The sequence below is a fragment of the Perca flavescens genome, chromosome 8, assembly GCF_004354835.1.
Source record: "Perca flavescens isolate YP-PL-M2 chromosome 8, PFLA_1.0, whole genome shotgun sequence".
Lineage (NCBI taxonomy): Eukaryota > Metazoa > Chordata > Actinopteri > Perciformes > Percidae > Perca > Perca flavescens.
Genome location: NC_041338.1, coordinates 1,275,219 through 1,288,066, shown reverse-complemented (window position 1 = coordinate 1,288,066; position 12,848 = coordinate 1,275,219). Strand labels below are relative to the sequence as shown.

General features: G+C 40.8%; 1 protein-coding gene across 6 annotated transcripts in view; it reads left to right on the top strand.

The window, feature by feature from the left end:
• The window catches only part of ndrg4 (NDRG family member 4), a 78,173-nt gene that overhangs the window by 51,316 nt on the left and 14,009 nt on the right, over positions 1-12,848 (top strand). For 4 of the 6 annotated variants that reach the window (XM_028585108.1, XM_028585107.1, XM_028585109.1 and 1 more), the window contains 4 exons: positions 3,266-3,304; positions 8,921-9,026; positions 11,433-11,553; positions 11,953-12,015. In XM_028585108.1, the coding sequence (XP_028440909.1) occupies positions 3,266-3,304; positions 8,921-9,026; positions 11,433-11,553; positions 11,953-12,015 (329 nt within the window). Of the gene's footprint in view, positions 1-3,265; positions 3,305-5,945; positions 6,132-8,920; positions 9,027-11,432; positions 11,554-11,952; positions 12,016-12,848 lie in introns of those variants that run through there. The other 2 variants (XM_028585113.1, XM_028585112.1) reach the window with 1 other exon arrangement.

The window sequence follows — 12,848 nt, the reverse complement described above, 5'->3', positions numbered from 1 at the left end:
TAATTCATGTACCATTATTATAAAGTGTTACCAAAATGAATTTGAAAGTCGCTCTGTCATTTCCCAGCACATCAGTTACATTTAATCATGGATGGGAAACCTGTTTTATGTCAATGCATCTCTTCTTAAATTAAGAGTCAAGACCAGATTCCTCAACAAGTACACACTGCAAGAGAAAAGCATATTTTCTATTTTCTCTAAGGCCGGTTACACACTGCACGCGTCGCGCGAGCGTGTCAGCCGCGTGGCGTGTCCGTTTATATTTCGGCTCCCATGGTAACAGGTTAGAGCTTACACACTGCCGGCGTGAGAAATGCAAATGTTGCACTGGTCATACAGAACGAAATATTCTGTAACATATTTTGCAGTCAATACTGCCGATGTTGTCTTGCTTTAATCAAATCAGTAGGCTCTATATATAAGGGTAATAGGATAGGCTATGATAACAACGTGAGTGACGGTCCAACATCAGATAGGCTGTATAGGCTCTTTACAGCTACACAGACAGCCCACTTACCCATTTTTCAGAGTTTGAATCTGTCGGCACTATGTCCCGAGATCAGCCCTCCCTGTACCTAGCAGTAGGAGCAGCACCGCGTCAGACACGCTTCTGGTGTGGAGGACACAGAAAAATCCACGCAGCTGACACGCAGCTGAGACGCAACAGAAATGCCACGCTCGCGAGACGCGTGCAGTGTGTAACCGGCCTAAGCCTCCAAAAAATGTATTGCCTGACATGATATTCAGAGGGTTCCAACACTGGAAAGCTTTTTATGACGTTGGCATAGCTATCACTTTGACTGATGCCAGCTTCTCATCAATCAGTGTCTCTGGAAAAAAATCTATTTTGGCAGGGATTCTGACTTACTGTGGCCGGATGACAAAATCATCTGCCTCAACTCGTCTTTGTATACAGACATAGATGACTGGTACGGAATCTGGTTGCTTTGCTCTCTCTCTCATCCTCTATTTAAAAAGACTATCTAACCCTCACTAGTTACTGCTGATTTGTCCCCAGTGTCCCACATGCACTTAAGTACTTATCTTTACTGTGTCTTTAGAACGAGATAACGCTGGAATAACGACTGCATTTGGCACTAACCAAAGGCAAACAGATGTGTTAAAGGGTAATATCGGTATTTTCTTTTAACCTGGACCCTATTTTCCAAAGCATTTGTGTCTAAGTGACCTGAAATCTTTGAAATTGGCCCAGTATTGAGCGAGTAATCGTAATCCTTGAGGGCAAATGTTTACCATCAATTTACGTCCACTAAAAATTCAGTTTTTGCCGCTGACAGACTCAGATTATTATTCTAAGTGTCTGACAACATTATGGAATCCCTACAGAGATAGACGTGGTTGTTAAAGAGTAAGATCCTTTTTGTTTAACATGAAACTGCCCCGAAATCGCTATCACCAAACTCCACCAGACTCCATGTAAATAATCAGGACTTTTAGTGTGTATTTTCACATGCAAATTGGAGAATTAAGGTTTTATTTCAACCAAACCAGAGTGGTGATTGTTGGAACAGTGGAAAGATGAACCAAGATGGCTTTTGATGTGTATTTTGGGATAATAAAATGACTGTTTATCTGAATGTAATCTGGTAGGTATTACTGGTAGGTAGCTGTTTTATGTTAAGGCGCTGACACACTAACCCAAAAAAGTCTGGTGTGATCGGTGACTCGAGTCTGTTCAGTGTGTTCCGTGCCGTCGTCAGTCTGGGGGGCTGTCGGCATTCACTTTGGCCGACCTGACATGTCAGTAGACCAGAGTCTCTCAAAATCGGACAAAAATCTTTTAAACTGACCTTTGTTGATCTGAAATGAAGACAGATTCAGCAACACGTTTCGGTGAACTATTTTAGTCCAATATGAGATTGTATTCTGAACGAGCCGCCATGACAGTCTGGCTTTGAATTTCCGGAGAAAACAAACCCATGTGACGCGTTTGTCCAATCAGCTGCCGGTTTTAATTTTTTTGGGCAACATACAGATTAGATTGGGGAGACTGATCAATCCGACTGGCTTTTCTGCCGACGGTCGGCCGTTTGGTTGGTGTGTAACTGCCCAAAAAGGATTTTGCTTTTTAACAAAAAGGTCTATCTCTGTAGAGATCCCTTCCATCCAATGTTCTCAGACACTTACAGTAACACCCTGAGCCTATCAGTGGGAAAACAAGCACTTTTAGTGGACGGAAATTGAAGGTGAGCATTTGCCCATTAACGTTCCATTACAGCTTGTTTGGCTGCTGCTGGCTGCAGCAGTCTTGCTTAATGCTGGATCAATTTCAAAACTTGTTGCTCCCATTAGTCACTTAGACACAGAAACATGCATAAATCCAGGTTGAAAAATACCAAAGTTACCCTTTAAAACAGTGCTTTTAAAGGGGCACTCCACCAATTTTACCCACCAATATCAGTTTGCTAGCCACAGAGATATAGAGTAGAGTACTACTACTTCTTTGAATTCAGTTGAATCATGTCTTCTGTGGCTCTGGACGGAGCGTTTCAAAGTCCAACAAAACAACCCTGATGATTTCATTATGATGTCATCAGGGTTATCTCAGCTTGGGCTTGGAAACCTTTTAACAGAGAGTTTGTTACAAACTGGTGATGTGACATTTTAAAGACATGGCTGTTTACCAGGGCCTGATGAAAGCCACTGACTTGCTGCATTATGGGAAACGTAGGATCCAGCATTGGAATTTGAACCATTATAGGGACTAACTCAGACTTGACTTCCGTTGCATCCCTTCTGACCATTCGGTTTTAAATATGTCTCTTGTTAGTAGCTGACCCGATGCAGTGCATTACTAAATTGCTGGAGTACCTTTGAATTAGTTCAAATGCCTACGGTACAATTCTACTACAAACATATTGGCTTTTTGTGCCTATAAATGGGGAAAATAATGCTAAATTGAATTTATGACCTACATTTCTGTTTATGTTCAGAGACAGTTAAACATGATTGAACACGACACTGTACTGCTAAGGTGCTTTTGGGAAACTGTGTTTTTTGTGTTTGTGGTTTGGACCTACAGTGCACAGCTTGTGTTGCTCTTCTGTAAGTCTTCAGTTCCAACAGTGGATGCACACTTTAATGTGTGTGTGTGTGTGTGTGTGTGTGTGTGTGTGTGTGTGTGTGTGTGTGTGCGTGCGTGTGTGTGTGTGTGTGTGTGTGTGCAAGTTCAGATCACTTATCTCCTACCCATTTTAATTTGGTTCTCTCTGTCTTTTCTCTCTCTGCTTGTCTCTCATTGCAGGAAAGCTGTGAACAGCTGATGCCAGCGGGGGATTGGAAGGTATGAGCTAGTGTGTGTGTGCTGCTGTCATGTTGAGATTTAAGCCTTCCTCTGTCTCTGTTCTCTCCTTTTCTTATCAGTGCGTCTCGTCTTTTGTGTTCTTAATCTTTCTTTGTTTGCTATCTCTTGGTGCTTGCTTACTATGGTAAACAGCAATCGCAGCCTGAGTCAACAGAGAAAAGAGAAAGAGGAAGGCTGCGACTAACGATTCATTTCATTATTGATTTAATCTGCCAATTATTTTCTCGATTAAAGCTTTAGTGCGTAACTTTTTTATTTTAATGAATGTGACTTACATTCAATCCATTGCCAAATGAGTTGATACAAATGTCAGTTGTGGTTTTGACCGGTCTTGAAATACAATCCCAAGTCCTTTTTAACTGAGGCCTAGACAAGAATGAGAAAAAATTGACGTTGATTCCAAGACGAGATAAAGACCTTTAAAAATTGACCGGTCTCGAGACAGCGTGTCAGCTGCGTGGCGTGTCCATTTTTATTCCATGTTAACATGTAGTGTGCAGAAGGCCTAACTGTCCCGTTCTTGTGCCGCATGTCAGTTAAACGTAGGTCCCGACCCAGAGCGTCAAAAAGTGACACCAAGAGTCCCGACCAAGCGAGTCCAAATATGACACTAAAGGGTTATAAAAAATAAAAAAATATCCAAATCCACCGGACCGAGCGTCGCTTTTTGACGCGACGGGAGTGAGAATGTGTTGCTATGGTTGAATGGCCAACATATTCTTTAAACTATTTTCAGCATTGTGGTGGCTGCCCTGGCAGGTTTTACACCAGTTTTAATTTCAATTCATCAACTTGCATGAACCGTTACGCCAGCCATTTGAGATGTCCTTTTTTTTTAAAAGTTGAGCTTCACACATGTAACAACTCTGGTTTATTTTAGTCTGACACGTGCTGCGGGACTAATGAGACGTTTTCTCATGAAACACCTCTCTTTCGCACTTAAACCTGACACTTCAAGCTCTCAAAAAATGATCGCTGCATTTAAAGAGCTGTGTTGTTTCTTCGTGCTGGCTGCCAGTGAGATATATCTCCTTTATAGAATCCATTCTTCAAGTAATTTCTAAGTTTTTTGTAAGACATTCATGTGTTTAGCTAAACTGTAAAAGTTGTCATTTTACCAAATTGCTTCATTGCAAACTTGATATTTGCAATATATAGTGTACAGACTATTTTTAACCCAACCCACAAAATATAGAGATTTGCAACATGAACATGGCATTACTGTTTTGAGGTTTGGCATAAGTCTGGGAAATAAATTTATATATATAGTTTGTCCACTATATAACTTATAATGTACACTATAATGATGACTCCCAAGACATAGAAGAACTGTTTTAGACAACACAAATGCTTGTGTAGCATTGCTGTATGTGTGATATTAATAAATATGGCATTACTATTTTGAGTATTGGCAGAATGTCATGAGGGCAAAAGTGTCTGGAATTTTTTTTAGATATTTTGTCCACTGTATAAGTTATAATGTTTATTTTTTTCACTGTTTGACTCCCAAGACATATGAGAACTGTGTTAGACAACAGAAATGCTTGAGTTGCCTTCATCGAAGAGGGACATAACAACTTACGGTTCAGCTGAGGACCGAGGAGTCGAGGAGCTATCCAATCAGGGTCATGAGATGCAGCCAATAAATCCATTCATCCTCTGCTTCCTGGTCTAACAATGCCAGTGAGGCGGCTGTGGGTGGACACAACTTCAAAACTCACTAGAGCTCACTGTACCCCACTGTAGTCTCCCACGGCTCGGAGGTACAGTGGTCGCCCCTCAACCACAAGTTTTTAGGTTTGATTCCCAGGCTCCTCTGGCCGCATGTCAAAGTGTCCCTGAGCAAGACACTGAACCCCAAGTTGCTCCCCGGATGCTGTATGTATAGCTAGGCCTGTAACAATTATTACATAATCGTCTTTTTTCTTACATAATGGAGGTTTCTTTGTTTAACTGCAATTCATTGCTAACATTAGCGAAGGTCTTAAGGCGTATGACTGGAAATTATTGATTTTGTTTAGATGTGCCAAATTGTAATTATAGAAGTGACTATTGGTCAGACTATATATTAATTTATTATCAGTTAGTTCTGATGAAAAGTCTAAATCCTAAACAGCCTCAATAGATTTTAAGACAAAGTGGAGAGGCTGTTGCAATAATCAACGCGTGATGATTCTCCTCTAATTCTTGTTGACTGCTGCAGACTAACTGCCGTCCTCCAGGAGAGGTCTCCTAATATTTTCCATCAAAAGATGCGGCCTCATTACGGCTGATTCAGGAACAGCAGCTGCTTTGTTTTGTTTTGGCCAAAAGGCTGGAACAAAACCACGGTCGCTGAGGAAAACAGAAAGACAGTGAAGAAGGAATAGATCCAAACCAGAGCAGTGGTGCTGATGAGAGAGAGAGAGAGAGAGAGAGAGAGAGAGACTAGAGACTGATGAGACAGCTGACCAATCCTGTGCAGGGGAGGCAGCGCTCTGAGCGAATCATCTCCAGCCTCCCCCCACACCCTGTCTCAGGCGCCTATAGAGTGTGAGAAAAAGGACTGGGAGGGGCGGGAGGGGGGCAGCTCCGAGGCTTAAGAGTCTGGGGTGGGAGTATTGCCCAGCAGACAAAGACACTGCAGCAGTCTGCAGCATCTAGCATCTGACTCTCCACTGTACAGCGAGGGCTCACCAGGACCTAGTCCCTTAAAACAGGAGAGGCCTGGCTGCTCGTCCACCCACCCCCCACCCTCTGCACCCTCCTCTTCTTTGTCGACTGAGAGTGCAGTTACTGTGGAGCCATGCCTGAGTGCTGGGACGGGGTGAGTGGCAGGCAGGAGAGTGAGGGAAAGATGTATATATATATATATATATATATATATATATATATATATTCACTGTGTTTTGGATCTGGTGTGATAAAGCAATGTCAGAATGAATGTCTGGGTCTTTACAAATTTGGTATATATTTGCTTGCAATCAACGGCCTTTACACTAAAAAACTGTTTTGTTTTTTAAAGTGAGCTGTGTTACATTATAATATGGAATATGTTCTGTATTAATATTCTGTATTGAAAAGAAAAAAAACTGCAGCGTCATTGTCAAATGATGGGTCAATCTTTGACTCTGGCCCACTGACACACTTAAGCTCGCTAAACGTGTACACAGATGGTGTGTGTGTGTGTGTGTGTGTGTGTGTGTGTGTGTGTGTGTGTGTGCGTGCGTGTGTGTGTGTGTATGCGCTTTCTACTCTTTTTTGGACCCAAGGTCACAATTAAATGAAACAAATCACACCAATCATGTTGCTGTGCAGCATCAGAAAAGCTTATTTTGAAAGCGTGATTGCCACTTCCATTGAGAGATATTATAAATTCCTCTCTATGTTTTCCTCCTGGCTGTCTGAAGGTCAATAGGAGCTCATGTGTTTTTGGAATGTCTCCATGTCATATTTACCAGAATCCACTGCAAACAGACTGTGAACAAAGCCCCTGATGCAGTAGTCTCAAATTAGAATGCTGATTGCAGATAACACTGATGTTGAGGCTGGAATAATACAGAGATAATCTGGCTGGATTAACTCATAACTGCTGGCTGCATGACTATCTGCTGCTGTGGGGGGGTTTTGCAGATGTATGTCAATTGGCTGCATCCATACGTGCAGTTTGTTTCTGTACTGTGAGAAATCACTCCATAGTCAATGCGTATGATCTTTCAGTGAGAGATGCAGTAGATTGACTGAATAGTTTAGATGTTGTAAAAACATGCTAAAGGAAAAACAATACTTGTGTATTGGATCCCTGTTGGTAGAGTTTAAATTGGAGTACATAGACAGGAGTGTGAGCATCATCAATAAAGGCTTCCATGCATTTTATCGCCCAAAACACCACGCCGCTGTGTCTGTGTCTGTGTGTGCGTGTGTGTGAGTGTGTGTGTACGTGTGTGTGTGTGTGCGCGTGTGTGTGTTTACATGGTAACACATTATCTCCTACCTCCATTTTGAGTTTGGCTGGCTGTGACCAGCGGCTGCTGACAAAATGTGGGTCATAACAAGAGAGGTTTGGAGCCAGTAGCAGCAATTAGACATCTCTACTTTTATTTCATGCCAAATAATTGACTGTAAAAAATAAAAAAAACAGAGCACTAACTTATTTGGATGCTGTTACTTTAACCAATGAGATCATTATTTTAAAGGCAAAACTCTTAATACAACATTTAAATAATTGCCTGCTATGTTATTAGGTAGGATTTTTTTTAAAAGCAGAATTTGTAGTCAAATGAATATTCAAACAATTTGGGCAGTCCCAGATAGGGCTGGGCAATATATTGATATTATATCGATAGCGTGACATGAGACTAGATATCATCTTTGATTTTGGATATCGTAATATCGTAACATGGCATAAGTGTTTTTTTTCTTCCTGGTTTTACAGGACGCATTACAGTAAAGTGATGCATGTTCTGTTATTTGCCTTTAACCACATAGTCAAGTGTGAAGATATTTTGTGAAAGCACCAATTGCCAACCCTAGAATATTGTTGCAATATCGACATCGAGGTATATGTGGTCAAGAATATGATTTTCTCCAAGAATATATGGATAAAAACCCTGCCAAGCTACAGTGCCTCCAACATAAGTCGGATGAATCATTATATTTTTATGTAAAATAACTCATTTTGACCTTACCAAATTCTCCCTCAATTAGCTTCATGTACAGTTTCGAATGTTTCCAATTCCCATCTACTTGTATAATATTACATAGATTCAAACCGCCCTTCTCTTTTTGGCATAGACATTTTTATATTACATTTTTAATTTCCTTCTTTTTGCCATAGAAATGTTACAGTCTACAGTCTTTACAGCCATTTACTGCTCAATTATTGCAGAGCATGGCATCAATCCACGTGCACTAATTTACTGTCAGGATTCGGATATAGCTCACAGTAATTACCGACCTTCTTTCCATGGAGCTGAGACGCTGTCTCTCTGTCATAGTGATGTGGAAGACGGAACACTGAAGATTAATGAGGAGCAATCCTGCATAGATTGGCTGTTAATGGTGAAGGAGCATTTGACTGAAATTCAATAAAAAGCAGGTTGAATAATGAGTTTCTTATAATGCACAGATGGATCTCCTTACAACTGTTTCCCTGTGAGGATTCACATGCCAATATGTTCTTTCTTTCTTTTTTTAAAATGTTTTTATTACATTTTCAACAATTCCATGATCTTCCAGATGAGAGATATAGTCCTTTTTGGCTGTTGTATAGCAAAATCAATACATTTGTATTCTTGGGGTTTCAGATTCAGATTTGTTGGATAACAGTGCAGCAAAATCATCTTAGGGTCACTGCCAAGATGAACATAGTTTTATTGATCCCCTCCCTCCAGAATGATTGAATTTTGTCACACTCCCAGACTCAGTGCATAATGCATTGCAATTGTTTGTTGTAATTTATTCTAAGGATGAGAGTGCAGGAAGGTTTTGCATAGAAGAAATAAAGTTCCTCATTTGGAGATATTAAAAAAAATAAAAAAGTGCTAATGTTCTCACTGAAGCAGCTGACTGTGTGTGAACACCAGGTGAGTGAGAGTGTGTTTGTGTGTTTCACAGGAACATGATATCGAGACCCCTTATGGGATGCTGCACGTGGTGATCCGCGGGGCACCCAAAGGAAACAAGCCTGCAATCCTCACCTACCACGATGTGGGACTGAACCGTGAGTATCCAACAAAAATGTGTGTGCGTGTGTGTGTGTGTGTGTGTGCGTGCGTGCGTGCTTGCATGCATTCACATCTGTCTGTCTGTCTGTGTGTGTGTGTGTGTGTGTGTGTGTGTGTGTCTGTACACGTGCATGCGTACGTCCTTGTCTGTGTGCGTGCATGCGTGTTTCTGTGCTTGTTGCTTGACAGACGTTTCAGGCTTTTCGGCAAGGTGTTTCTTCACATCAGAAGTGATAATTGGCGTTTATGTTGCTTCATTCCTTTCCACCTGCACTCTGCTGGCGCACACACACACACACACACACATCATTAGTGTGATGAGTGGCGACAGAAATATAAAATAGAGAAGGAAATGAGGTGGCAAATGAAAAGATGTGAAGATTGTGTAAGAGGCATCCATGAAATGTAGGTCAGAAAAACATCCCCATCCTGCGGAGGGAGGCGGGCGGGGCCAGCGGCTCTGCTTTGACGGGTGGGGGTGGGAAAGAGATGGCGGGGGCTACTGTTGTGTCTGTCCCACTGCAGTTTTTGGTCCTTTTTCTTTCCTTTATTACTAAGCTGATTATCCATCTCACTTAGAAAAAACATAATAAAATAAACATACACTCTAATGCATGTGGAATAAAAAAAACAGTAATAAAAGAGACATAATAGACAAAAAAATTAAATAACTGGTGACTGAGGCTTTTAGTATTCACTGCCTGTCACTAAATCACTCGACTGTGGCGCACAATCATACAGCAGGACAGCAAGGGATGGAAGGAAGGGCAAAAACAAGAAAATTAGTAGGGAGTTTATTGTTATTTTATTTATTGTTTATTGTTCCATGTAAAATGACTCCCAATCAACAAATAGCACAGTGCCCCCAACTCCCCCGATTAGAAACACAGACGTAGAGAGGAGAAGCAAAAAAAGCTAGAGAAAATGAAATGTATTGATTTTGTCATGCCAATAAAGCAAATTGAAAAATGTAAATGGAGAGAAAGAGATGACGAGAGAGAGAGACAGTGTGTGTGATTATCTATGTATTATAATTATAACACTCACACACACACACACACACACACACACACACACACACACACACAAATACATTCCTAAAAAACAACTGTATGTTTAGTTTATAGTTATTTATTTGTAATAGCGCTTTAAATATATGTTCATATATATCATATTTAGAATATTTAAAGATAATCTAATGAACATTTAAAGACATTTAACATTATAATGTTAAATTTTCCTGTCTTTAAATTTTCATTATTCATATTGCTTAGTAACTTTTGTTTTCATATGTTTACTTCTTTTTCCTATGCCAACAAAGCCCCATGATTGACTGAGAGACAGACAGACAGAGAGAGAGGCAGACAGAGAGAGAGACAGAGAGAGAGAGAGAGAGAGAGAGAGAGAGAGAGAGAGAGAGAGAGAGAGAGAGAGAAAGAGAGAAATTTAGAAAAGAAATATGTGCAAGGGAAGTGCGAAGGGAGTAAGTAGGTCAAGAAGTCAGTGGGAGTGCAGACTGCGAACGCCGACCGATGACTCAGCACGTATTGATGACAAAGTGAGAGAAACTTCTCAGCGCTCTGTCCTCCCGTAGCATCGGTGTTCCTGTTTACATTAAAAGTCAAAAAGAGCTTTAACAAGTTAAAGGAGCCATGCAGCGCAGTGGTCATCTTCCCGACCTCCCCTACTTCTCCATCTCTAACTCAGTCGCCATGTTAACCGTTTTGTTAATCAACAGAGCTCAGTCGGAGCAAGAGGCGAAAACAATGTTGCTGCGCGGTTTCACCGAGTCTGACACGAATTTGGGGCTGAAAGTAGGCCAACTGCAGAGCCAGGGGGAGGAGGGCAACAACTGAGCTGACATCCATTAAATGTAGCTATTTCAGAATGCCATGTTGTGGATTTTCTACACTAGTTCAGGAAATAGAGCTCACATTTTTTGAGATAAATCCTCAGTAAGTCACTCTCAAAATTAAGCTCTCTTTCACAAGAAAGGACATTTTTTAAATGTAATTATAGTCCCTCATAATCCCCCTTCATTTCAAAATGAGCTGAGGGACAATGTGGAGACACATACTGCAGTACTGTTACACAACACATACCCTTGTATGGCAAAGAACATTGTTATACAAGCTGTGCTGCTCTGTAAATATTTATAATATTTTCATTTTAAAGACGCTCTAGCGTCAGAAATGATATCACAGTTTGAATCATCGAGGTCCTCTCTGAGCGTGGTTAATGTCTGATGTGATCCCATTCCTCTGCGCTCATCCCTCCATCCTCTCCCCCACTCCTTTTGCTTTCTTGCTACCTCCCTCTCACGTTTCTTCCCATCCTATCTCTCTGTCCTCTCACCCCATGCTACCTCTCCTTATTTCCTCTCCTCCCTCACTCTCCTGCAGACAAGCTGTGCTTCAACTCTTTCTTCAGTAATGAGGATATGCAGGAGATCACCAAGCACTTTGTGGTGTGCCATGTCGACGCCCCGGGACAGCAGATTGGAGCATCGCAGTTGCCACAAGGGTACAAAAACACACACACACACACACACACACACATGCACACTCGGATGGTTTAGAACAGAGATCTTCAACAGAGACTCTGAGCACTAGGGGGGTGCTGCCAAATTATTGTTTTAAATACATTTTTGAAAGTTAAAAAAGACCCCTGGTTAAAAGTTTCACTTTACGGCGCTTTACTTAGTTTAAAGTACTTCTATTTTAGGTAGGTAATAAATGGTCTATTGGTGAAGAAGCATTGATAACTTTGATACATTTTGTTGGATAAAAATAATTCAGCAGAGGCAGGGATATGTAGACCAGAAAGGGGGGAATCCCATGCACCCCCCGGCAAATCACAACCGGCTCCCTACACAGCATGTGAAACATTGCTGACCAGACGTTGTGTCCCTCCTCTCTGCAGGTACCAGTACCCCACCATGGACCAGTTGGCCGCGATGCTGCCCACTGTGGTGCAGCACTTTGGGTTGGTGCTTTTAAAAATGACACATATTGCACATTTACTCACAGAGCCAACACAGCCAATGTTTTATACCATCATATGCCATCTGCAGGGACATTATGTCAGAGATGAGACATTTTTGTGTTGCTGCAAAAACTATCCATTACCTCTTTCCCATAACATATAAAATCAGCATTATTATCTGTTCATCTTTCCTTTCCTTCCTCTAGATTAGATTAGATTCAACTTTATTATCATTGCACATGTCACAAGTACAGAGCAACGAAATGTAGTTAGTGTCTAACCAGAAGTGCTTAAGCAGTGATTAAATAAATTAAATAACATGTGCTACAGTATGAATAAATAATATATGCTACCGTACAGAGTGCAAGGTATGAATGATATGTAAGTATATAGATATGTGTCTATATGAGTGACTATTACTACAGGTTTGTACAGGCCATGACTATGGTAATACAGAATAAACAACTACACAGTATTACACAGTAAATTGTGAGTGTTGGAGGGCTTTTACAATATGTACGGCGATTATACAATATGTACAATAGTGCAAGAGGAATGATTGACAGTGAATGATTTACATCAATTCAATTCTGTTTATTTAATAGAAGGACAGTGCAAATTAATAAAATGCATGATTATACATGGGTTAAAAATGCCAGAATTAGCCAAAAGGCTATTTTTCATTTGTAGGCCTCCATGTTGTTTTTAAATGCTTTTAGATATTTTTTGTATATTTAAAATGATGCATGAGCATGCAATTATTGTTCAAAATAAAAACCAGTCAACATTTTTAGATTCACCTTTTTTTCCCGTGTGTTCAAACAGCACAGCTT